The sequence below is a fragment of the Falco biarmicus genome, chromosome Z (genome assembly GCF_023638135.1).
Source record: "Falco biarmicus isolate bFalBia1 chromosome Z, bFalBia1.pri, whole genome shotgun sequence".
Lineage (NCBI taxonomy): Eukaryota > Metazoa > Chordata > Aves > Falconiformes > Falconidae > Falco > Falco biarmicus.
The window spans coordinates 21128724-21156094 of NC_079311.1; the positions used below are offsets into that span (position 1 = coordinate 21128724).

Below are 27371 nucleotides of genomic sequence, written 5' to 3' on the forward strand. Positions count from 1 at the left end.
TGTAGAGGTAGACGTTTTTGAACCAGTGCTGTTGGAGCTGTTTAGAAATACTGACACCTCTGTGTCTGGTATGTACTTTTATAAGACATTCACTTGCTTTTGCCCAATAGAAAAAAATTCAAGTCAGTTACTATTTAGTTCTGGAAATGTAGTGGCAAAATGATCTTAGAACTATTCAATGATTGTTCGGCTATTCAAATTTTATTTCTTTGTGGTTCACATTCATCACATTTATCCATTCTGTCATGGTTAATATTCATTACAATTGTTCTTCTTTTATATTCTCAGAAATGCATTCTGTATCAAGCATTCCTGTATACCTGTGTGTTTTCGCCAAAGGGTGTTGTGAATGTAAAATGTTAAAGTGGTTCAAGAGAAGATTGGAAAGTTCATGGAGGAGCAGTGTATATCGAGCATAGGAGGTCCTCAAGCTGGAAATAACTTTCAAGGCTGCTACAGTATTGAAGGAAAATGTTTTGTATGTTAGTCATGCTCATTTATACTCTTCCTTGGTATCCATTTATATCCGGTTTTGGAGATAGGCTACAGTGCTAAATGGACTTTTGGTCTGAACCATTATGACCTTTCTTACATGGCCCTTAAAGCAGTTAAACACATACTTGTGTTTCAGCTTGTTATTAGATTTGATTAAATACTAATGTGTTTTCATTAACTGACCCCTCTATGTATCACAAACTCTACCCTTAAAAGAAAAAAGATTGAATCATATGGCTGAGAAGACATGGTTGAATCATACTGGTATAATGAAGAGGTGCGCAGGTCAGATGCCACTGTGCAGAGCCGCTTGTAAAGGCTAATGCCTTTTAAGACCAAATGCTTTACACATGGGAGGTAATTGGCTATGTATTTAAAAGCCAAACTCAGAGGAACAAGATTTAAGCTATAAAACTTTTGTATAAAATGTGAGCCTATATTTGTTCTTCTCCACCTTATTCTGTGCATGCCTGACCTGTAGGGGTTTTCCCACTAGGCTTCTGAGAGCAGGAGTTGGATAGAAATCACTTTGACTTCTTTGCGTCATTCATTAACCACCACAAAGATTTCTGCAGTGGCAGTCCTTCCCTTTGTCCTATGTACACATTTGCTGTTTGGATCTATTTCTAACTAATTTAAGACCAAATTGGCTTATTTGCAGGAAAAAAAAAATAATTCCCATCAAGTCCAGAACAGATGCTTATCTTCCTGATTACTGTTTCTGGAAACCAGTTTTGTTTTAAATGCAGGCGAATACATTGAGAAGAATGAGTCTAGCATTAGAAAGTTGCAAGTAAAAGTTGGATTCGGTGAAATAAGATTTAACTGATGTTTTGCTGGAAAGTCTGTTTAATCACCCACATCTATTAATCACATTGAAAATTCTATCCATTATCCAAAATTATTCAGTGTCTTCCTTCTCTTAACTCCCTTTAGTCTGCAGTAATCAAGGTTGAACTGCACCTGTAGGGAGTTCTAAAAGCAATGGTATGATAAGTATGAAAAGACAAAATGTTCTTTGTCCTCATTAAAGATTGTGAGCAGAGTGTTAAATAATATTAATGGCTGGGATTGTCAGTACTTAACAGTACTTTCCTAGTACAAGTGATTTTATTGATCAATACAGTCTCAATGTAACAGGGCAGATTATTCTACTGATTTTATCGAAACCTTAACTAAGTTTGTTAGTGTACCACATATCTTTAAATAGATCTAGATGATGATGTAGATTAAGAAAAGCAGACCACCATCCATCTTTTTTTGATCAGTTAATAACTTAAATCCATCATTGCTGTGACCAGCTTTTTTAAGATTCTGTTGTGCATACATGTTTCTTTGGTGGTACAGATACATAGCTGATTTTAGATGGCTGTGGATTTTAAAGAAGTGTGCTTGACACATGCAGGATTGCATATTTGTTAAGCGGAGGAGGAAGGCAAGAGAAAACAGGAAAGCAAAAAAATACTGTAGATAATTTAAAGGAGAGCCATTTATTAAGAGTGTTGGTTTGCAAGAGGTGTTTCCTGCAGAAATATCCCAAGCATTTTTCAAGGATGCTTAGGAAAATTACCTGGTTTATATTTTAGGAATTACATTTTTTGCTTTTCAAGTGATGCTGCATTGTGGCTTATGATTCATATTTTTTCCTTTATCTTCAATAATCTGTTTGATTTTGCTGTATAGAATTGTGCTGCATGAACTTCTGTCTTGTTTCACTCTTGTATGTTAGTGCTGATCAAAGTAAATTTTACTCAGTTAAAAGCAGAATTTATGTTAGAAGTCACGACAGGTTTAGAAACCATGTCTAAGCACTTGTTCGTTTTTCATTGTACTGCATATCATAACTCTACTGTATCACATACTTTCACCCAAGTTAAGATGAACATCATACTGTACTAATTGTGCGTTTCTATACAGTGAGCAATGGTCTCTGTCATGACCTGCATATGCTCAGAATAACTGTAAGATATTTTAAGAGGGAGAAAGAAATTAATGTCTTTGCCTAAGATGTCACAGCCTGGTAAAGCAGAACTAGGGGTATTAAAACCTGAGTGTTGGCACGCTGCTGTAGTCACTGTAGTCTGCTGACAGCCAATTGCTCTAATAGACATAGCTCCTTCTAGAGCAATACAAAGTGTGAGATACCTGTTTCATTTAGCCATGATGAAGGAAAAAATGGTGACCTTCCTTATCCTGAAGCAACTCCACATTTGATGTTTAGGCATTAAATTTTCCTTAATAAATATTGAATAGATTTGCTTGAGTTTCTTTAACGGGGCAGGGGGAAAGCCCAAACAATTTTTGTCTATTATAGTAAAGGCAGGAAGGAGGGAGCTGTAATTCCTGTGAAGAATCTTTATTATCATGACTTAAGTATGGTATAAAGACTCAGTTTCCTCCATCTTTTTAATCAATGTACAGCAGTCAAACACTTTTTCAATTCCTACTCTGTGTTGTTTTACGTTCTTATTTTTTGGTGTACAAATGACTACTGCTTTTTTAAATTGGATATTCAAGGCAAGTTAAGTAGTTAAGTCTTAACGGCTTTATCTTCAAAATCAATCTGTAAAGTTACTTAATGAATTGCTATTGAAGGGAAAAATTTTCTAGTGAAAGGGTATTTTATTAATGCATGTGTAGTGCAACACACTATGTTCTGTTATGGTTGTCCAGTAGTGTACAGCACTAAATTAGCACGTAGTTTTGACCTAGGCCTGCCAAGTCATTGCCTTTATGCACATTGAGAGTACTCTTTTGTCTACACTTTTTGCATGACTGAAAACCAGTCATTAATATTCTTTATGCATTTATAAACTGCACATGAGGGCTGGTGAAAAAAAGTTTGTTAAGAAGGGAATAATTCTGTCTTTATAGCAGGATTTGAATTTGCACATAAGACATAAGCCACATTTGGAGGTGAGAGGAAGAAAATGAAATACCAAATATATGCTGAATAACTGAATGCCATCCATTCTGGCTTTGGATGAGGAACTGATTCTGGGAGGAAAAAGTAGCATGGGGTCATACTACATATGTGAGCGACTTTAAATAAATCCTTACACATAAGGAAGCTGAATTAAGGTTTGATTGTTAAACTTAACCTAACAATTCTTCACTTTGAAGTATGCCGTAACAACTGTAATGTTTCTATCTAGCATTGTTTGTATCATCTAAGGTAGACCATTCCAAAGGTAAAAAAACCAAAAAAACCACACACACAAAAAAAACCCCACAACACCCACACACCCAAGAAAAAAAAAAAAACCACTAACCAAAAAAACCAAACCACTGTGGAACTAATCATAGGGGTTTACAGGAAAAATACTGAACTAAATAAGCAGTAATTCTTGAGCTTCTGCTTTAGATATGTTGCAAGGACAGAGCACAGGAACAGAAAAATCCTTTGGAGGAAGGCTGCTTAAGCAAGAAGAGCTAGTCCATCAGTAGCTGAGAGAGGTGAGCAGAGGAGGAGACAACTAGTCTTCCTCAGAGAGATTGGGCGAAGGTGGTTGGTGAGTCTTCTCCTTTGGTAAATTGGAACCTCCTGCATTAGATATAATTCCCTTGTGTGTGTTCCCTTTTCTTGGCTTTTATGCAATCTTGTATGTCTCCTTTCTGAAAGATATATTGAAGGATTTCAGAGTGAACTAAGGGGAGAAGGTCCTGTGCTCATGGGTAGACTAGGAGAATAACAAATGCTTGTTATCTTCTGCTAACAGTCGCTGCACACGTCAGCATTGCTTGCGCTTATTTTTCTTTTCACCTGCTTATTGTCTCTGTAGTCCAAATATAATACAGATTTAGTTAAGTGTAAAAGAGGTCATTTTACTGAAACTGTTGATAGTAGAATGTCTTGACTGAGACAAACTTGAATTTAAGTGCAGGTACATTTACAAATATACATTACTGAATGGTGCCTGAATTTAGAATTCTGATACCGATTTTTCCCATTGACTTTAAAAACACAGACATTAGAATTAAAAAAAATCATAGAGTTGCTTATGGTAAATACTATGAATTATATATAAGAAAATCTTCAAGAACTATTGGTATAAAAAATAAGTTTTGTGATGCAGTTTCTTCTTTTTAATTTCTCATAACTATCATTGTCTTTATCTAATATACTTTTTCCTCTGTAGGTGAAAAAAGTTTGCAGAAACAAAGCGTGAAGTAGAAGTAGAACCTTTAATTTCATTAGGCACATTGTAACTGGTGAAGATTAATGTATATATCTCTTGCTAATTCTTTTCAATTACTCAGTTCATATAAATTCCCAAACCTTGTTAATTATGCTGAAGTCAAGTGGTAATTTTTAACAGTATTTCCACAGCAAGGGAATTTTCCTGGTCTAACCTTGCCCTCCTGTAGAAACTCTCAGCAGATTAGGCATTCTGACTCTGGTCCATTCATTTTCAACACAAGCCTAATTGCTGCCGACTGCCTGCCACAGGTACCTTGGTTATCGTACGTTTAAGGGATGCAGGTTCTTCTGAGAACAAATAAGGAAAGATTAATTGTTTGTTTTGTTTCATCCCAAGAGAAATGTGGGAGCTTAATCAAGAAAAATAATTTCTTCTGTTGATTTGGCTTATTTGTGGAAAGGGATAATTGTATAGAGGCAGGCATAGAGCTATGCATTTTGAAAGAAATTTTGCCATTTACCTACTTGGGAGGCAAAGATACAGCAAAATGAATGTAACACAGCATTGGAATTGATGGGGATGGTTCACATTTCTCATAGTAAGTAATTTGGCTGCTGGGCTTTTATTTGAACCAATATTGCTAGGTGGTATTGTCATTTGTTTTGTCTGCTTCTTTGGATATCTAATCAAGGAGACAATAGTAGGGGGAAAAACGCTTTTCCAAATTGTCCTTAATTGCTAGAGCACGAAGTGAGCTAAACACTCTGGTATTTCCAATTAAAGAACTTGTTTCCAGCAAACACCATTAAATCTATCTTTCCCAATCTGATAAATAAGCTATCAAAGAGTGGAACAGATTAATTGAGAGCAATTAGTTCAAAGCTCAGTATAACAGTCAGAGTAAACCAATCTTATCAATGAATGCAAATTTTACATAAAGCAATATGAAGCCCTGATGCAACAAAATAGAGTTGAGAGTAACCACTAAGCGCAAAGGAAATTTTTATTTGTGATGCAGAAATTAGTCTTGTTTGTTTCTCTTCGCAACAAATGCACTAAAAGCCATTTCTTTTCAAGACCTCTGTTATGGGAATGTCAAACTGTATTTGACACCTTTGCTACCTACATTTCTCCTTCAATGTGCTGCAGGAAATAACAACCATGGGAAGATCACAGATCCTACAATTCACAGCCAGTCACCAGATTTACTCCAATTGAATGTGAAGTTCAAGAAAGCCCTGTTTATACTACGATGTGTGTGTGTTGCTTTCTAGTAGACGCAGTAATCTCTAAGTGTAATTTGCCTATGTTCATAGCCAGTAACCCCTGTGTTTGGTAGAGACTTAAGTGGAGCACAGTGGGTTTTGATTCCTCTTTAATACAGGTGGGTGTCACTGATGATACGTATCTAGACATTTTTGATTGGTGTTCCTTTTTTCCAGCTGTCTGTGCATGCCAAATGGTATTGACTCATATGGTGTAAGCATCATTCTGCACATGGTTACTCTGGATATTTCCCTTAATGACAAAGCGTAGGAAAACCACCTGGATGCTCCACTGAAGTGCCAGCCTTTTGCTTTTTGACGGTGCATCATCATAAGGAGAAAACCTCTCTGTTACTTTAGATATTGAAATAAATATATGGGCTTGGAGTGTTAGTTTGTTCAAAGAAAATATTACATGTTGGTTCGGTTGCTGATATTTGTGGTGCATATAAAGCTTTGGAGTAATGTGCTCCATCAAGAGGAAGGCAGGAGAGGATCCACATAGTGTGTTACACGCTAACCAGACTAATTTCCAAGTCAGTTTTTACAGAACTACCTTGGCTGGGTAAGTTGCATTGCTGCTGTGTGTGTTGGCATTATTCGCGTAAACTGACAGTACAAATACACCAGCTGCCACAGCTTTTAAAACTGCTCTCTTAGGACAGCAGTTTGTGTGGTGCATCCCTGGCCTTTACAGCAGCAAGGTGGCTGGAGTCTTGCTTTTGTAGAATTACGGGGTTTAAATGGTTGGATAAAAATCTTATTTCTTATGCTGTTGCAACCCACTGGGTATGTCTATTCTAGGAAAATGAAAAGGTCAGTGATAACTTTCCCAATAAAACCTTCTGAGAAAATGTCATTCCAGCTATGTGTATCTGACTGGGGGAGTTCATCGTCCATTTTTTGAGCATCTTATTTTTTTTTTTCCAGAATATCATCTTCAGTAGGGAAATAGAGCATTCATAGCTGTGATAGTATGGTGTATATCAGCTCATGAACTGATGATAACAGACATGCTGCAACAGACGTAACACAGGGTACATTTTTATTTATGTCCTTGCTGGCAAGTTACTAGGAGATCACAGTTGTATTCTGAGTAACTGGTTTTCCGAGCAGCTTTCCTGTAATGTTGACTTCTGAAAAATGTTGAGAATGTCCCCAAGAAATCATAAGGAAGCTAGATGAGTGAAACTTCTCCCAGTTTCTCCGTATGTCAGAGCGTCCAGATCTCCAAGTGCACTTTTCAGCATGGGATCCAGCTTTCACACCTAGTTCAGTGGGAAAGTTTATCTTAGTGTAACATTTCAAAAGCACTTGTAAAGGAGCAGGAGATTATGCAGGAACAAAGACCATGTACAGGATTCACAATCAACAGTCTTGCAGCCACCAGCATTTCAGTAGCTGTCTGTGCATTACCCCATCGGATGTTTCTCTGAGTAGTTGGACTCAGTCAAGGTCACACAGTGATACATGCTAACAGTTTTGAACAGCAGGAGCTGTATAACCTCAGGATTAGGAAGCAGTTTGCTTTTTTGTAATGACTTTGTGCTTATATGCCATGCAATAGTGCTTACCTGCTTTACAGGTAGATTTTTTTTATAATTAGTCAAGTTCAGGCAAGTTTAATCATGCAACCTTAATTAGTTATCCAACTTTAAATGCTGGAATGATGAGGGCATGTACTGCAAGAGTGAGTTACCATAGGATATCGGGGTCTTTTTATAGTATTGGAAATAAAAGTTAGTGGGTGATGTGATGAAGTGGTGCTCTAATGGTACAGGAAACTGTTGATAACTGGTCCAATGCTGATATTCAGGAACAGTCTTATTAACGTAAAAGTACAGACAGCATCTCAGTGAAGAGGTCTAGCAGCCAGGCTTGGCAGCTCAAAAAAAACCTGGAATGTGGGGGGGGGAAAAAAAAAAAATCTGAATTGCTCTAGTTTGGTCAGTTATTTTTGCTCAGTTTTACAAAGTGGTGATGTTCACCAAGGAAGTCAGAGGGAAGTCCACCACTGGACCATTGATTGGTGATGAGATACGGAACAGGTGGAGAAGCTGTGCTTGTTAATGTTTGGATGGAGACATCCAAACTTTTTTCAGTGTTTTATATTTACCAGTTACAACCAACATGTTGCCATTTTTGTATCTATATTTTATCTCAACCACCATGTTACCATTTTTGTATATATAGCAGATTCTTTCAACTTCATACGTCACTACCCATCTTCCCACCTTTTCTCATTTTGGTGTTTTTTCCCCTGAGATTTCATTTTGTCTCCTTGACAGGTTTCTTCAATCTACATATCAGTCATAATATTGTCTTCTGATGAGCATGTGTTGAAGGTCATCTCTGTGTCAACAGAGAATGCAAGTTATTTTTTAGACTTCAGTTCTACTACAAATCCTTTCTGAACCATTATACTGTGTACACATCTGCTTTGATTTCAGGGCACCAGTTCCCCTGACATACTTGCACCGATGGCATACTCTCTTTCATTTGCTTATCCTGGAGTCTTAGAGTCTGATTAAGCTCTCTATACCACAGTATTATAGTACTGTTCTGTCCTTTCATTAAGGCACTAAGAAATGTGATTTAAAACAACAATTCAGCCTTAGTTTCAGATGCCAGGGCTTACTTGTAGGGTAAACCAGAGCCTTCAGGGATATAATAACCACTAAGAAGGAAGGGTGCAACACAGCCTTTCTGCAAATTCTTCTTGCCTGGGAAACACAGAGACCAAATACTTGTGCAAAAAATGAATCATCAAAGTAAAGAAGATTGCTGTCTAAAAATACCAGAATGTATGATTTATGAATTCATGATTCTCAGTTTCAACCTCATTTGTGGACTTTACTGGCCAGAATTAAGTTCTCTGGTTGCTGACTAAGGAACATCAGGCAACTGCTAAGTGTGAAGATAACATCAAAACCATGAGATTTATAGAGAGCAGCTTGGCATTCTTGCACTATTTTAATGTTATGATAATTTTAAACAGATAGCTATGTTACTTCTGTTAGGATAATAACTTGCAATCTTGTTTCTCCTTTCCAGAGAAGTCATCCATCTTTCAATAACAAGAATGTGGAGAGGTTTAGCCAAATCAAAACATTATCTGCAGAATTGCTATGCTTTGATAAATGCAGTCCTACAACTGACGCTGTGTGTCTGCCATCAGCACAGAAGTAAATAAGCATTTGCTGACCAAGTTAGGATGGTCTCTTTTCACAAGTAATTGCATTGTTCCTCACCTTTATCAAGGACTCTCGCGCTAGTGAGTTTTGGGAGGGACAAGTGTCAAGGAACAGAACCATAATGGAGTACCTGCGATTGAGCAAGGATTACATTGCTCTGTTAATTCTGTAAAAACTTGTCAGTTTGCCACCCAAATAAATGCCTAGAGTGCGTAAAACATGGAACAGAGTGACCTCTAGAAGAAAAATCAATGGCAATTCATATTTCATATGTCTATAATTGCTTGTGAGAGCATGCCAGCAGTTTGTTTGTAGAGCAGCTTGTTCTACCAGGGGTTGTTTCCTGACTTTTTCTTCTTTTCAGTGGTGATGCCTCTCATGGCTGGTGAATCACAGCCAGACACAGCAGTAGACAAGTTCTATCGGTGGTGATTTTTTATTACTGTTTTCACATTACTGTCTTCAAAATCGCTGCACCGTGCTCAGTTTGAACCAGTACACTAATCTATAGTCACAAGTAAATTGTGTTCACAGCTATTTCCTTGGAAGACTCCTGAAACTGGTTTTTACCTTCTTTTTAGTAGGCAAGGCTTTATCCTCTGTGAAGTTATCCATTTGCTAGTATTTTAACCATCAAACTGAATCCATTGGGTAGCTTTCTTTTTTAAGCAATTTGTCAGAGAGGCAAGGAATTCTCACAGTTTGCTAATTTAAAGACAGAATTTTGAAAATGTCTCCTCCCCCGCCCCCCTTTGCTTTGTTTTTTCATTTTTTTTAAGAAGCTGTTGTAAGATTTGTATCCCCACTGAGGACCAAGATGTCATAGGGATAGAGAAAATGCCGCTCACTTTATGGATTACTGTTAGGTCAACAAAACTTTGGCAGCATTGATTAACTTGACAGTGAGTACAGCAGTACATTTATCACTTATGGCTGTGCTGTAGAAAATCTAATAAGAGGCAAACAATTCCCTTTAGAGCAGTAACAGGTTCACTGTGGCTAACGGTGCATGCACTGGAAATTTCTGACTTTAAATTATACCCTTGCTGCTAGTTGGGTCATTGACTCAAAGCTACTGCACTTTCACTGCTATGTTCTTTATTATTAGTTTGATCAAAATTGTTTTGGCTTCTATAAATGTTGATCAAACCGTATATTGGAGTTCACATAAACTCATGAGCATTTTTGAAGGAGGCATGCAGAAGGAGCTTGATCCAAGCTTCGTTATGTAGAAGGGGTAGCTGCCTGCTAGAAATACAAATGTTTGGGGTCTTGCAAGGTTATAAAAGAAAAAATTTGAACTGTTGCTTACAAATCTGCCTCTAAGTCACAGATTTAAATAAACCCAAAATTGAAACCTTTCTTACATTTAATAAGTTTCAATGGTTGGTAAAAAGGATTTTTTTCATATGTGCAAATATGTGCTTTGTTAATTACCAGTAGTTACCTTAAAAATTCTGTACAAGTTGATTTATGGATATGTTCTTCCAGTTGTCTTGTTTTTGTAAGAATTATGAGAATTGAACAACGAACAAGAGATTTTCTGTCTCTCCTGTGTAAAGTGCTGCTGCTTGACTGCAAGTTAGTGCTTAGTTCTAATCTGATCGTGAAATTATTTTTTATTCAGTATTGCTTGCCGTCACTTTAATAAATCTTTTCTGGAAGTCCGGGACCAGTACACCGGGAAGTGTCTTTGCATTGCAAATATAGAGGAAAACCAGTTGTTGTTTGGGTTTTTTAAGTCTTGTACTTCGCAGTTCTCTTAAATGGAAGCCCTGCCAAAGGTGCTCTTTTACAGAAGCATACCAAGCTTTTATTCAGTTCAAATAACCAAAAGTGAGTAAAGGCCACAAACCTGAATAATTGTGTTTCTATGTACAAATAGAATGAATATGAACAATGAAGAAGATGCAGTATTAAATGCAGATCAGAACATACCATCTGCAACTAAATTTGTGGCTGTATCTTTGTGATATAATCTGCAAAATACCGCTTCAAATGAAACGGTAGTTGAATTATATTTTTTTTATATTAGGATATATGGCTCACTAAAGTAGAGCTCTGTAAGCAGCAAATGTTATTTCAAGTATTTTGTGTTATTTTAGGAAACTGTTTAAATTGGAGATCTTGTTCTGCAATATCTATAAAAATGATGTCGTTTTCTTTGTTGGGAGAGAAGTATTCTACTTGAATCAATTGTCAGGAGGCTTAATGTAATAAGGCAGTTTGTGGTCTGACTAAAAGAAACACTGTGCAAAAGAAATTCCCATAGCAGTTTGTTTTTAACAGAAAAACTGAGTTCACCTGAAACATAAATACATTGAAAACCAAGACTTAATAAGGTAGAGCAGCTTCAGAAGGGAACAGAGTGGGTTGCTGTCCAAAGTGTGTCTTGTAACAGCTACAATTTAACCAAATATCTGTGTTAATGATAGTATAGCTCTATCAACAGCATAATAGCAGATCTTTGCAACAAATGGTCCGGCAAGCTGACAGAAGTACTCTTATATGAGTGAGTTAGCGAGGGAGGAAAATTACAGTTAAAATAGGGCTTCCTGGTTTGTTCTCCCTTTTTTTAATTTGCAGGATGAAAGTTGTGTTTCTTACTCTCTTACTGCATTTCAGAGGCAACAAGACACATTTCCACACTTTTTCCTGGGTTCATACAATAAAGGAGTTACCCTACTGCCTGCCTTACTGAACAGAGACCTGATATTGATTAACTATCACACTGGCATCAGAACTACTCTTAGGATTCAATTTTTTTGTTGTTTTGCATATTTTATTGATCAAAAGTGGTAAATGAGCATCAAGCGTGCAAGAAGACGATGAATTGTTTACTTGCATAAAATAACCTTTCAATAAGGGAAGATGCATTGCTCACACTTTTGGTGCTGTTCTGCTGCCCGAAGCAGATGGCATTCAGCTGCTATTGATTTGCTCCTATAGTTACAGAGCAGCATGTAACAAGGCATGCTCATTTCTCTGAAAGAGAGGTGAGGTTTTCTGCCAGGGTGGTGGGAGTGAAAAAGGAAGGACAGGGGGTTTGGGGATTGTTTTGAGGTCGGTTTTTTTCACAAGAAGAAGCAGGGAAAACCTTGCAACTTCTATTAGCAGCTCTATGCAAACAAAAAGCATGGTTTGCATGCTTGCAGAGAACGGGAGTTACTTTGTCTAGTTCTAGCATTTCTGGTAACATTAATCTCCACTGCAGATTGTATCTGTGAGCAAGTAGGTACTTAAGAGCATCCAGAATTTAGCATCACAGACTGTACACCACACTCCTTAGCTGCTGTATTTTTTATTTATACATGATTTTTCCTACTTGTTTAAAGGCTGCTTATGCCTTAGCAAGAAAAAAATCATACTGCAATATGCTGGATTTGATTCTACAAATAGTTCATTTCACTGGTTTTGTGTTGTTGGATCTTTCCTATAATGGCAAGGAGGGACAACAGACAAAGAGAAGTTTCTCTGGAAGTTTATTTGAAAGGGTATTTAGTGCAGAATTTTGGCATGAACAAGATCTTTAATTGTTTGACATATTTTTATGAAATGTAGATATAAGAAGAGGATTTCAGTAAATAGAGCATAGAAATGGTTGCTCTAAGGCAAAACATTTTAGATAATTTAAAGTCATATTTCTGGAAGAGTAGTATGGTAGGTGGTACTGAGAAGTGGGGTGCGGTCCTCAAATCAATCTGTTTTAACATAGAAATAACCCGTATGTCAAGATTCACAAGTGTGGTAGTATGAAAGCGAACAAAAAAAGCCTCTTGAAAACAAAACTGGACCAGTTAAATATTTTGACAACACATATTGAAGTGTTCCTTGCCCGCTTGACTGTTCTGCAGTGACTTTTACTGCTGGAAGTGCTTACTGTTGATTTTTGAACCATCTTGAGTGTCTTCCTGCTCTGATGTTTGAAAAAATAAAATAATTCATTCTGTTATGACTGCCCTGGTATTTTCCATGTCATTTATATTGTCTTCCTTTTAAATGAAAATAATCCATGAATTATGACCCCTGACAAAATATTCTCACAGTATAGTTGGTGGGTAGTTATTTATCAAGAATTTAATTTAAACGTGCATATTAGCATCTGTTAAAAAATGTCCTACCTCATCTGTTCAAACTTCAGTTCTCTGACATTGATTCCAACTTGCTTGTGTAATTTATGAAATGCTGTCTAAGCTTTTTTAATATCCACATGGTTAGTTGTCACTACATCTCGACCATTTATTATGCTGCTTCTGTAGCATAAGCAGGCAAGAAGAGACAATCTGACTCTCTGGCTTTAACCTGTTGGTTTCAGTCCAGGGTAGAAATTTCTTAGGAACATTTTTCAAAGAGAACAAACCTTAGTGATTTTTTCAGAAAACAGATGCTTTTGAATCAGTGGCTAATGCTGTCAGCACAGCATTTACCACATTGTTCTAAGTTGATTGGGTCTTGCTCTCCTGTGGGGCTAGGGAAATGTTTAAAACATAAGAATTATTACAAACAGATGTTAATTTAATGGGACCTGGAAAAGTACATGTTTTTAAACAGAGTTTTCTCTGTTACAGTTATTCTACGAGAAAACCAGTTGCTTTCACAAATTAAAACAAATACATTGTTATTGTTCAATTCCTGTGGTATCTATTTATACTGTTAGGACTGACTCCAGTTTCCTTCAGCCCCTCTGTACCTCTCATTTCTGAGCACGTTAGTGGTCAAAACTTACTTTGTGCTTCCTTGCCCTTGTCTAAGCAACCGCCCCATTAACTACAGAATTAGGATATCAGAGTAAATTGTTAGTAACTACTAATTCAGAAAAAAAACCAAACCAGATTTTTACCTTGCTTTTGCTGCTAAAGGTAGGTAGATGTCTTGTAAATGCAACATGTATTTTCTTACTAAGCTGATTAAAATTTAATACAAGCTTCAGAGTTTTTAGAATTAAGCTTAGTGATTTACTTGCAGTTACTCTTCCAACATAATAGCCTAGAGTCTGGTAAGGATTCAACGCCACATTTTGTGCTGAAAGGACTACCGACACTCAAAACTAAAAAAAAAAAACCCCAAAAAACCTCCACCATGTAAATCTAAATATATTTGGTCAGCTATGTTACCCTTTCTTTACCTCTGCAAAAATGACACAATGAGTTCATTAACCCCAGGTGCAGTGAATTCCCTGTGCTTTCTACATTCTCTTGTTGACTTTGGATTGGGTACCTGCTGCTTAGCCTAATTAGTTTCAAAGGGAATGTCAAGTCATTTCTCAAGAGTTTACTCTGACCCAAAACCTCTGACAAGATAGTATCAGGGAGACAAAATGAGAAGTTATTGTAGAGTTGAATAGCATTTTTGTTGCAGTACCTTGTGGAAACAATGCAGATGAGGAAGTCATCCTCAGATTATTTCTAGATTTTTTTATATGATATTTGCATGTAATAGTCATTCTTGTGGATAGTGAGACTTGTTTCCGTAGCAAACTTCCTCAGTCTTCATCAACCACCTGACTCTTTTCTTGTTCCCAGCAAAACCAGGAAAATGAGGGAGAGCTGTAGACATTTCTTCTGAAGCAAGAAGGAAGTGGAAATGATATTTCAAGGCTATTCTTAAGTGTTTCAGTGGTTTTCTTAGCTTTTTCAGTTCTCTTAAAGCTGTATTATTTGACCAAAACCACATTTTCTGACCAAAAAATCCAACATCCAGTCCAACATCCATGTCTGAACAGAATAGTCTGTGACATTATCCAGAGAGTGGGAGGTTTGGGGGATCAAGAGAGTTTGTCATGCTGCAGAGCTACTCCTCTGTTTCTCTGACTGCTGAGGTAATACTCTGTTGCATCTAGCTCTGGAGTACAGCTTTAGTTCTTTAGCCTCTACCTTTTCTTCAGGCTTGCTTATAGTTTTCCTCCTTATAAAAGACTATTTACAAGCAAGGTAAATACAATAGAAAATACAGCACTGCAGGAAAAAATAGTAAACATATTCTGTGCAGAAATAAATGACAGGTTTTTTCAAACTGCTGTTTGAAATGAAACATAATAACAGTAGAAAAAATACTTTTTATGTATTTTAGTATGCCTAGAAAGTAAACATGCAATACAAACTCTGCAGCCAAAACTGTATTCTCTGTCAAGGAGCATTTTTAATGAAGTGTGAATTACTTCAATATATCTCACAGCCTGTCTAAGATAAAACTTGTAGTCAATTGAAGTTAGTCATTTCACTTCTATTTTAAATTCAGAAATATATTTTCTCTCAGATAATTTGTATTCAATACAGGTAAAACAAGCCAAACTATATTTCGTTCCAAGTAATTTTTTAAGTTTTCTTAAAATATTTCTTGTGTTCCATTAACTTGTTTCTGGTTTATCATTGTTCTTTCCTAATATTATTTGACTTTAGCAAATCTTTAAATAATGTGCATATTGCTAAAAGAAAACTTCTCAGAGTTGACAGCAAGAAAGAAGTGTTGGATTATCATCCCTGCGTCACCCCTTTGTCTTCACTGCCTGCAGATGGGTCACTGGGTCAGCCGCCAGCTTGGTCATCTGTCCCTGGCAGTCCTTCACATAGGATCCACAAAGCAGAACAGAGCTCCCATGTCCCTTCAGCACATCTACACCCTCACTTATGCTGGGAGAGGAAGAGGGACTGTGGGTGCACAAAAGCTGACAGATTTCACTGTGGGGTTTTGCTGGTGAGAACTGACAGGTGGGAACGGCCTCCTCCAACCACCTGGCATGAAGGATGAGTGAAACTGAGGGAGGAGAGTGGGAGCTGGCCATCTCCTAGCCATGTTCCATCTTTCTTCTCTGGGAGAGCCATCTGCTACTGCAGACTAGTACAATTAACCCTGTAACTCAGCTGGCATAGCATAAAATAATAGTTGGAGCAGATTAGTTCCTCTGGGAGAATAGCCTGCCTCTGATAGTGCTCAAAAGCAGGTACATGAGGGAGAACACAGAATACGCTTTGATAATTCCTCCTTAAATACACTTTCCATTTCCATGCATTTTCAGTTCAATGAATTCCTCTTCCATCAATCTATTCAGTCTCTCCTTAAACACATATAAATTTTCAGCATCTGCAATGTCCTGTGGCCCGTGGTTCAACTACCTGTTTCATGAAGTCCCTCCTTCTGTCTAAAGCCCTTCCTTTTTTATAGTAATAATATAATAATTTCTAATGGTTTCTTGATTCCTTTTCTAATAGTTTCTAATAAACTTCTGATTTTTTTTATTTAATTACTGCTGGATAGTGAGCTTGTCTTTTGAGGGATATATTATAACCCTCAGCATCTCACTCCTCTGATCACTGATGGTCAGTCTAAAGCCCATCATTGTTTATTTTCTTCCAATATGCATCACTCTGAGCTGTGTTCTCCTAACATCTCTTTCAGAACTTGTACTACTTACTCATCTTTGCAATGATCATGGCTTCAGAGTTTGCCTTAAAGCTTGTGGCAGGGGTCTTTGTCAAAAGCCTTTTGGAAATGAAAGTAGGCTTTATCAACAGGGCCACATTTATCTGTGCTTGTTGATCCTTTCAGGGATTGTGGTAACTTATGAAACAAGGTCTCCCTTAACAGCAGCCTTCTGGTTCTTTTCCATCCAGATGGATTTATCCATGTGCCCACTACTTCTGCTCCTTATTATACTTGTTACTAACTTCCCTGGTACAGGTATACTAGTCTATAAATCCCCAGTTCGCTCATGGTGCTCTTTTTTATTTTATTTTATTTTTAAAATTGTGTTTCTCATTTTTTCACTCCTCTGGTTCTAAAGCAGCCATTAACAGTATGGTATATACTGATGTTAATTCAGAAAATTCATCAGTGAGTTCCCTTATTATACCCTGTGCAGGAATACTGTGTGATCTTGCTGGCCTGTTATTGTAACAAGTGATTTTTTTTAATGTTTATTTTATGACCTCAATTAGAGACATCCTTTGATGAGGATTCAGTAAAAGGAAATCCAAAAGTATATGCTGAGGGTTCAGAATTTAAATCTAGCAGTGTTGACTGCTGATGCTTGATGATGGCGGCCCATGGCTTGGATGGGCGTACTCTTTGCTGGGTAAAACATTGGCTGGGTGGCTGAGCCCGAAGAGTGGTGGGGAATGGAGTCAAAACCAGTTGCAGCTGATCACAAGTGGTGTTCCCCAGGACTCGGTGCTGGGACCTGTTCTGTTTAATGTCTTTACTAAAGATCTGGATGAGGGGATCAAGTGCACCCTCAGTGAGTGTGCAGATGACACCAAGGTGCGGGGGAGTGCTGACCTGCCTGAGGGCAGGAGGCTCTGCAGAGGGACCTGGTCAGGCTGGAGCGATGGGCCCAGGCCAGTTGTGTGAGGTTCAGCAGGGCTCAGTGCCGGGTCCTGCCCTTGGGTCACACCAGCCCCACGCAGCGCTACAGGCTGGGGCAGAGCGGCTGGAAAGGGCCTGGTGGGAAAGGGCCTGGGGGTGCTGGGTGACGGCCGGCTGGGCAGGAGCCAGCAGTGTGCCCAGGGGGCCCAGGCGGCCAGCAGCACCCTGGCTGGTGTCCCCAGCAGTGTGGCCAGCAGGACCAGGGCAGTGACCGTCCCCCTGCCCTGGGCACTGCTGAGGCCGCCCCTCGAACCCTGTGTTCAGGTCTGGGCCCCTCTCTGCAAGAGGGACGTAGAGGGGCTGCAGCGTGTCCAGAGACGGGCAGCGGGGCTGGGGAAGGGGCTGGGGCACAGGGCTGATGAGGAGCGGCTGAGGGGGCTGGGGGACTGGAGAGAAGGTGGCCGAGGGGAGACCTTATCGCTCCCTGCAAAGAGGCTGTAGCAAGGTGCGTTGTTGGCCTCTTCTCCCAATTAACAAGCAATAGGACAAGAGGGAATGGCCTCAAATTGCACCAGGGGAGGTATAGGCTGGATATTAGGAAAAATTTCTTCACTGGAAGGGTTGTCAAGCATTGGAACAGGCTGCCCAGGGAAGTGGTTGAGTCACTGTCCCTGAAGGTATTGCTAAGACACGTAAACGTGGCACTTAGGGACATGGTTTAGTGGTGGACTCAGCAGTGTTAGGGTAACAGTTAGTCTCAATGATCTTAAAGGTCTTTTCCAACCTAAAAGATTCTATGACTCTAACAAAGGGTTATCACATACTAAGAAGACAGGAACGTGCACTAAACGCCAATATTTAGAGGAACATTCTTAGAACTGAAGAAACACTTGCAACTTTGGACAATCTAGAACTGACATTTTCAGTACCAGCTTTATTTGCCTTAGAGCAGGGGTCCTCAAACTGTTTAACCAGGGGCCGGCGCGGATGCAGTGGCAGGCAGTCATCTGCGGCTGCTTGGTTTCCCACCCAACCCCCGGCGGGGGGGTCTGTAAATACCGGGGGCCGGATTGAGGACCCTGGGGGGGGGGCGTATCCAGCCCACGGGCCGTAGTTTGAGGACCCCTGGATTAGAGTATGTATTTATGATTGTCTTTAAATACCCGATCAGATACCATTGCAGGGGTTTGCTTCTTTTTCCACATCCAACCTCCTCCTCATTGCACAAGGATCAGCATAGGAGGGCAGCATCTGAGTATGCGAGAAACCAACAACCTACAGGTTTCCAAACTTGCCAGGTGTCAAAGTTTGCAGCCTGAACATTGTGGGGGTTGTGGGGGGAAGGGGGTATCATTGCAGCATATTTGTATTGAGTTCCTTAAAGCTTTCAGAAAACAGTACTGCAAGTTTAAATCTCTTCTGTTTTACCTATTGTTTTATTGTGGATTGTAAATGTGGTTGCTTTTTTCCGAATCTTCTTCCCCTGTACTCTTGAGAAGACTTTTCAAGCGTAACTACCTAATTTCTTTACCATCCTAGAATGTGTATTTTCTGGAACTACTGGTTGAGATATATATATTATTGTCTAAGGTATTCCTGCATCTGTTTGTTATCAGCAGCATTATTGACATGGTCTTAATTACTTGTTAATTGTCAATTGTCTTAGTGGTCCATTGACTTTTAAAAAACACTTCAGCCATTTTAAAATCAACGCTTATTTTGGTGTCTGTCTTTGTCAATAAAGGATCTGCTTACTCTTTGTACTACTTTTTCCTGTTATTTTTAAAAGCCTTTCTTGTTCCTACTAACTTTTTAAAATATCATTATCTCATCCTGCCCTTCTGCTTCTTTTCCTTTTGCTCTGTTGATTTCTCCATTTCTCATCCAGCTTTGTCTTAACCTCCAGTCCTTTGAGCAGTGTCTCAGGAAATTATATTGACTGCTTTCTTTCATTTTTGTTTTTCAAAGGAACTGTAGTCTGTTGCACTTTGTTTCTAATCTTTCAAGGGCTAGTCTTCTATTTTGTTGCAGAGAGATCAGCTGTTTACTCCCACTAAATTATGTTACCAGTTTTCCGAAAAGAAGTCAATAATTGTATTTTTCACACTGAATGAGTTATAGTGGTACACTTAACCTCAAGCCAATCTTCTCTGCACTTGGTAGTTGAATATTAGTTGGGACTGTAAATGTGTAATTAACTAGCTTTCTAACTAAAGTACTCACTACCTTAAAACTTACTTGGTAGTATTTTAATCAAAATGAGTAAAGTGCTTTAAAGTTAGGTTAGGTAAGGCTTGAGTAAAAATGTTAATAGGTCATAGACACTGCCATTAATTTCTGCATGTATTTTTTTCAGTGATGGTCCTGCAGTTGTTTAACCTATTGGGCTTCCCTTCCATTAGTTCATTTATCCTCTGTGTAGCTTGAGAATGCTGTGACAGGTGGATTTGTCACTCAGGAGATACCTGATGAGTTTTAAATTCACTGGAAGTATAACAAATTGATCTGAAAGTTGATGCAAGAATTTTTCTACTATTCTCCAGTCTTGAGGTTCAGAGGTGTAGTTCCCCCCTGTGCTTCTGTTTGGTTTTGTGGGTTTTTTTTTACTTTTGTGACTTTATATTAACTTTCAAATAGTAACTTACAGATCTTTGTTGGAAGTATTTTGGCATATAATGCCTACAGTCAGTAACTTGTGCCCTTTGAAGCTCCGCTGTGCAGATGGCACTCTTACTGTTGCCTTCCCTCTGATATGCAGCCTAGGACAGTTAGGTAACTGGTACTTCATATGGAGCACCACTTCTGTGTCGTTGTATGTGTGTTTGCATGCTTCTTGTATCTTTACACAGAGTTCTAACCATGTTTGAGAACCTCCTCCTGTTCTTACCAAACTGCCCATCAGTTTCTGGTGGTAATGAAGAGTGGAGAGTCCTTCAGTGACAGCTTAAGTGGCAGCTTATTTAGAAGTAATTCTTGTTGATAACGTATAGTGACATTCTCACTGAAAAAGGGAGTTTCTTCATAGTTCTTCACAATGGGTAATATAAAACATTATTGTATCTGCTATTACTTTAAAAAAAGTACTTGCTTTTAGAAGTCTGGTTCCTTCGTCTACTTGTCTTTTAGTTAATGTGTTCTTTTGGTAACCTTTTTATCATTTCATGGGACTGTGTAAAGCAGTTCAGGGAAAGCAGGTTAATAGAAGAATATAGACTCTAAAGCGTTCTAAAAGATGTGGGTTTTGGTCCCAGTGGAGACTGACACTCCAGCCTACTTACTGTAGCTGGAATGTATTGATTTTCTTCTCCCCCATTTTAGCTGCACCACGGAATTAGGTATTGTGAAGCATCTTTCCCTGTGAAGAGAGGAAAAACTGTCATGAACTTTTTCACCCTAACAGTATAGCATTTCAAACTAAACCCGATTGAATGGAAAAGTCTGTAAGGACTCTTAAAAACCTTGTAACGCAGCTCCCTCCTCTCATTTCTGACCCTCCAACAGTTCTTCCAGCAACCTTGAGCAAGTATGATAGATGATTGTAAGAAATTGATTTTAAAATGTTTTTTCATTAAAAACAACAATAATAATAACAATCTGTGAAAATGATGCATTCCTGTGGCATGATCTCCTAAGGTTAGCAAAGTAGTCTTGTTCAGGTTTTCAGCAAGGTGTTCAGTTACTGTTATAATTGGCTGATGAGTAGGTTTGGACCTAACTAGAATGCCAGTGTTCGATTTCGCAGTGTCCTCTGTGAAGGTATGTCACTATTTAACCTGGCCAACATGACAATTTTCTAAAAAGGAAACTCATGGGAAATCATTATGCTGTTTATATGTCTCCCTTGTTGGAGAGCATTATCCTGTGATATTTTAGCACTGTTTTCCACTGCATGATGGCATCTAGCTAAGGTTAAGGAAGAACAAGTCCCTTTGCAATTTTGTGACTATATTTTACTTGCTGAAGGAGAAAAGATAGCTGACAATTAAGTATTTCAGATGTCACTGAAAGAACATGTGCAACTAATCAATGACATCCTTAGGGAACATGATCTTATGAAACTGATAAGGTAGAAAAATTGGGATTTTTGTGATTTGTGTTACATAATAATAATTGTGCCCTTTCAATAAAAAAGACATTTCTGCTGATGTAAACACCAGGCTTTCCCTTGTGTTTTGTTTTGGGGTTTTGTGTGGGTTTTTTTTTTTTTCCTGAGGCATGGAGTAGTTCATTAAAATGTGACAGTAACAGATAAACACCCTTTACGATTTTCTAAGAAAATATGGCACTTATACACTTAGTTCAGCTGCAATCAATGAGTTGAAAAACGTCGCTTCCCAAATCACTTGCCAGAGGTTGTATTAGGTGTTTTAGTTTTGGGTTTTTTTACTTATTTTAGGAAGGAAATACACATGCTGTTTTTTTTCTTGAGTTAGTCTACTCAGCGTGCTGAGGCCCGTATTTGAAACCCAATGCTGTGATCTTGGTAGAATTCAGATATATTTGAAATTCACATTACTAACAAACCTATTGTGAGGTTTTATTTCTTTGAAAATGTATATCTAAGTTTGTGTTGCAGAGCAAACAAGGTAGTAGTCACGTTTACAAGCCAATGTAATATATTCACTTGAACAAAGGCTACAGTTGAGCATGTTACATCACAAATTATAGATAGTGATTTAGAGACTGTACCTGCTGGCTCCTTTTCTGCTCAGCTATTATTTAAAGATCAAGTTTGCAAGATACATATTTCTTGTAAGTTTTCAGTCGGAAGTCAAAAATCTGTTGTGTTATGGGTTCTTCTAGGTAAATTAAGCCAATTAAGGTAACATTTATTTCTGATTTAAAAGTATTTTTTTAAACAACTTAAATAGAAAGCTGAGAATGCTTACAATTTTTCTCTGGACATCCACTTTGGGCCACCATCAGAGGTGGGAAATGCAGCTAGACAAACACACCTAATCCAGTGTAGCTGGGCTGGGGTTTTTGTTGCTGTTGTTCCCAAGTTTTTTCTCTTTTCCTTTGGTTTCTACTGTGTATATCAAAAGGCTTGATTATTTGCTGGCCTTTTTTTGTGTTGAAGCCAATGAAGTCAAGCCAGAATATAATTTGTCCCCATAGTATAATTAACTTGTACCTTCATTTATTTTTAAATTCCTTAAAATGCATGTCACATCACATTATATTAGTTGAAAGATCCTACTTCGTTCAATGCAGTCATTCCTCCCTTCATAACATTCTGGAAATTACAAAATTCCTAATCAACAGAGGCATCATCAAAAATACAGTGCAGTGCAAAATTGCATTTGCTTCTCTGCAAATCCTACGTTTTCAAGTTTATTGATCACCAAAGCAGAGTTATTGACAGTTAACAAACTATATGGATTAACACACTAAAACAGATGCTGTTTACTTACATCTTTTTGTGAAATATATTTGGTCTGGACAGGGTTAGCAGGGCTTGGGTTGACTTGATGCATGTTGTGAAAAAAAACTAAAAGAAGGAGATATTAATCTGGAGTAAGTGGAAGTAAAACCAAATAGGTTTGTAAGAGCTGTCCAGTTTTCCTGTCATACAGTGATGTATCCTTGTCTTCTTCCGTGTGACAATCACTGTTCTGTTCAGCAGCCTCAGCAGGCAGCTCAACTTTTGGAAAAAGCTGTCGGGAGGTGTAGTATGAGATTGCATGTAAGCACTGGATGCCCTTAAACATCTCTATACAACTTTTTGTGGTTCTTCATTGCATATAATTAGTAAGATGGTGTTATTTGAGCGAATCATACTCATTGTTATGCAATTCACACACCCTTTGAATATGCGTCCACCTCAACCCCTCCTTCTGTGTATAACCTGAATGCAGAACAGGATAAATTTTGCAACAGTAGAGTGCTGATTTTGCAGAATGCAAATGAAGTGGTATTTTTTTAATGCAGCATCTTCATATAGAGGTGAACTGAAAGGCTTAACACTTGCCAACAGTTCAGACCTCACCGTTTGTTACATCCATTAAAATCTGGAACAGAAAAGTTCAAAAGCTGTATTTTTCCCTGTTCTTTTTTTCAAACTTGTTAGTGATGGCCTGAAGTAATGTAGACTCTGAATTGCAAATGTAACGTAAAAAAATAACCAGTTCTTAAATATCTTTGTTTTCAAATGTGTTTCTCTGTTGTAAGTCTATGCATATCAGATTTTACACTAACGGGGTTTTCATTACACAAATAACCAAACCCATTTGCTGTAAAACCTACATGACCTCTCGATGTCTCTTCCAACCTAATTTCCTAATTTTTTTGTGATCCTGTTATCCTTTACATACCCTTGCATTTCCCTAGTAATACTGTAATGTAGAAGAATACACATGCAGGAGCATTGCCTCCTGAATGTAAGCAGAGTAATGTTTCTTCCCATCACCAGTCTTGTTTCTTCTCTAGGTTTGTTTCTTCTAACATGAAGTGTGAAAATGAACAGGATGCATGTGGATAGCTTTACTTGTACAAGTTGTTTTATTTATAAATCTGGCGAAGTTCCTTCCACGCATACATTCACACCGGATCAGGACTTTATGAAGGAAAGCTTGTTAGGGAAGAGCTTGTGGCTTTCATTTGCATGTGAAGCACATGTGTTATCAGAATGCATGGCAGTATGAACAGTAAATAAATAGGGGATTAATCTTTCAGGTGAGACATTGGTTGAATTTATGAACTGTTTTGTTTGCCTCATGGAAATTAAAGATCAGCAATTATTCTTGGCCTGCTTCTATGAAACTGTCAGAGACCTGTTGTTTCCTTTAAAAGTCATTCTTTCATGATAAATGTGCACCTACGCATCTCATTTATTTGCTACATATTTTTAAATGTACTTGTAATTAATTAACTGAAAATTGTAAATTGTCTCATCAGTGGAAAAACAAAGGAGGATGGAGTCTGGCCATAACGTCACTGCCGTGGGAGGATATGGCCAGTCTACCCAGCAGCTCTTTGAGTCAGAGCTTTGTCATTAGGAGTCACAGCACAGATATAAGCAGTATATTATAACCTGGTCTGTCGAGCCAGTTAAAGAGTTTTTCTTGTTAGCGTTTACCAAGGCATGCATTAATAAAATTACACAAAGTGGAGACTTCCTTCTTCCACTGATGTGCCAGACAGGAGTCTTCTGTGAGGCGAATGTGAAAGAACTGAGCTGTATCTCCTTTATTTTATATTTTAAATAAACAGAATTTTGTTCACAAATGAGTGTGTCAGTAACTTAGTTCCAGAATCTGACATCTCTGCTTGAGACACATCTAGCTTGGCATCAGTGATGGCAGGTGAAAAAGAATGTAGTAGCACAAGCTGAATGTAATTATATGTGATTCATTAAGATCTGTGGTTTTCTATTGAAATGAAGCACTCCAAAATAGGTGTAAAAAAAAATGGAGAAGAATTGAGAAGTGTTGCAAGTGGGAAATGTTTTGGTAGCTTGAATAAAAGTGCGATACCTGAAATATTAAAAAATCTTGGATTACTACTGTGCCTTTCTTTTTTCTACAGACAGTTATTTTAGAAAATGAAGAGCTCCCTAAAATATTTCTTGATTTCCTGAATGTTCGCCATGTACCTACCTTGCCAAAAGCAGAAAGCTGTGGGTAAGCTCTCATTTACTGAAAAATATGTGGACGGCAAAAGGCCGATATCCACTCAGTGCTGATGCAATTCTGTTGACTTAAAATGGCCTTGCTGCCAACTCTAACATTGTAAAATAAATGGGTATTAGGTTCATGTTAAGTATGTTTATATATCCCCAAAAGGTGGTAAAATAAATCCAGCCTATTCAATGGTAGAAGTGAGGTTTAATGTTATATTCTTGGAAAGCAAAGGAGAGTTTAGATGAGAAAAATAGGATTTTGTTGCAGATCTTGAAGTAGCTACTAAAATGTAAGATATTTACAAACACTGAAGTTGCATAGAAAGCCTTTGCTTGTGTTTTACAGTCATAGTATCTGCACACAATAGCAGTTCATTTTGTGATAATTTTATGGTTTCCCTCTGTGTGTTTGAAAACGGAGTCTTCCACCTTTCTGATGACATCCACCCCAACAGCACCATTGCCTTTCTCCTGGGAAAGGTTCTTGATCAAGGTCGGAGAAGGAAATCTTAGTATGATGAGTGTAATGACTACAGAAATACCCAAAACAGTGTAACTGGAAGCTCTGTTAACCATGTGCAGCTGTAAGCTTTGTAGGGAGAACAATTTTTTGCTATGCAAGCTGGTGTAGTTGACACGTTACCAGGAGCTGCTCCCCAGAAACCTACATGGCCCTTTTCCACTTTGGCGGAGGCTGTGTGGATCTGCAGTGGAGAGAAGGCAAACTGAAAAAAGTGGAGATAACTTTGAGGCTGTCTTACACGGAGATGTCTGTGGCCCAGAGCAGTCTCCAGAATGGTTCAGAAGCCAACAGACTTGTAGTTTTCACTTGTAGTTAACTGATATCAGCCAATACCCTCAGTGGGACTGTACCCCAACACTTCATAGATAGATAGATAGACAGATAGACAGACAGACAGACAGACAGACAGACAGACAGACAGACAGATAGATAGATAGATAGATAGACAGATAGACAGACAGACAGACAGACAGATAGATAGACAGATAGACAGACAGACAGACAGATAGATAGATAGATAGATAGACAGACAGACAGACAGATAGATAGATAGATAGACAGATAGACAGACAGATAGATAGATGGATAGACAGACAGACAGATAGATAGATAGATAGATAGACAGATAGATAGATAGATAGGTAGATAGGTAGATAGATAGACAGATAGATAGATAGATAGATAGACAGATAGATAGATAGATAGGTAGATAGGTAGATAGATAGACAGATAGATAGATAGATAGATAGATAGATAGACAGACAGACAGATAGATAGATAGACAGATAGATAGATAGATAGATGGGCTTGTCAATCTGTTACAGTAAAGTAGATGCTGTCATTTCCAAGTAGTGGTGGTTGTAAAATGATTCAGTCTCCCACATTCATTTCATCAAACTGCATTATGCAGCTACTGACCACAAAAACATTTCTGCTTTTGATGGTTCGTCAAGGATTTGGGTGTTGGGTTTTTTTCTAAATTGTAGAGTTAACGTGGTTGTAACCAAAGTTTCCTCTCACTTTACTTGCAGCTCTTTTGATGAAACAGAATCTGAAGAATCAAGGTGAGCTTGATTCCTACTCATTCTAGGACACCAGATTTATAAACTACTGGAAACTATTGGTGTTTACTGTATTTGTTCCTTGCAGTTAACAAAATAGCAGTAGTTTAGCATTAAAATTCGATGTGTTTGTTAAATATTATGGCTAGTTTCATCCACTGTACTAGATCCATCCATTTATAGTGTGAATTGAGGATCCTTATGCTTGTATTGAGAAATATTTTACAAAACCCTAATACTCCTAGCTCTGAAATATTTCTGGGGATGCTTTACCTTCATAACAAGAAGATTTAGCAGAAGGAATTGGAGGTTTGGGGTTTCCCCTATGCGTTTAATAGAGCTTTGTATGTATCTGGTTGCACCACTTGGCAGGTGAGTGTACAGAGCAGAGCGGAAAGAGCTGGTGCTGGCCAGGGAGGCATGTCTGTAGCATGACCAGGGTGGGAGACAGCCATCTGAGGGACTTCCAAGAACCTTCTCTCTGTGGGTGAGGTGTACAGCAGCCACTTTGGGGTCTGGAAGAACGTGGTGGCCTGAAGAGCCCATAGACTATGGAGGCAAGCCTGGTTGTAGGTGATCTTGTAGCCCGCATGGTACCAAGTACCAGGGAGCTGAGCAGGGCCAGGAGCTCTCCAAGCTAGCTGCAAGCTGGCACTCCTGGATGCAGCCCCTTCACCTCCAGCTAAACATTAGCGGTTTCGCTGTGGGGCCGAGGAGGGGCAGGCTTTGCAGGCCCTTTCTGGGCAGCACTGGTGTGCAGAAACGCACC

The 27371-nt window shown here is 38.4% G+C and overlaps 1 protein-coding gene across 4 annotated transcripts in view; it reads left to right on the forward strand.

The window, feature by feature from the left end:
• Positions 1-27371, forward strand: part of SNX24 (sorting nexin 24) — a 91974-nt gene that overhangs the window by 58784 nt on the left and 5819 nt on the right. For all 4 annotated transcript variants that reach the window (XM_056324133.1, XM_056324131.1, XM_056324132.1 and 1 more), the window contains 2 exons: positions 24925-25019; positions 26573-26605. In XM_056324133.1, coding sequence (XP_056180108.1) covers positions 24925-25019; positions 26573-26605 — 128 coding nt within the window. The remainder of the gene's footprint in view (positions 1-24924; positions 25020-26572; positions 26606-27371) is intronic.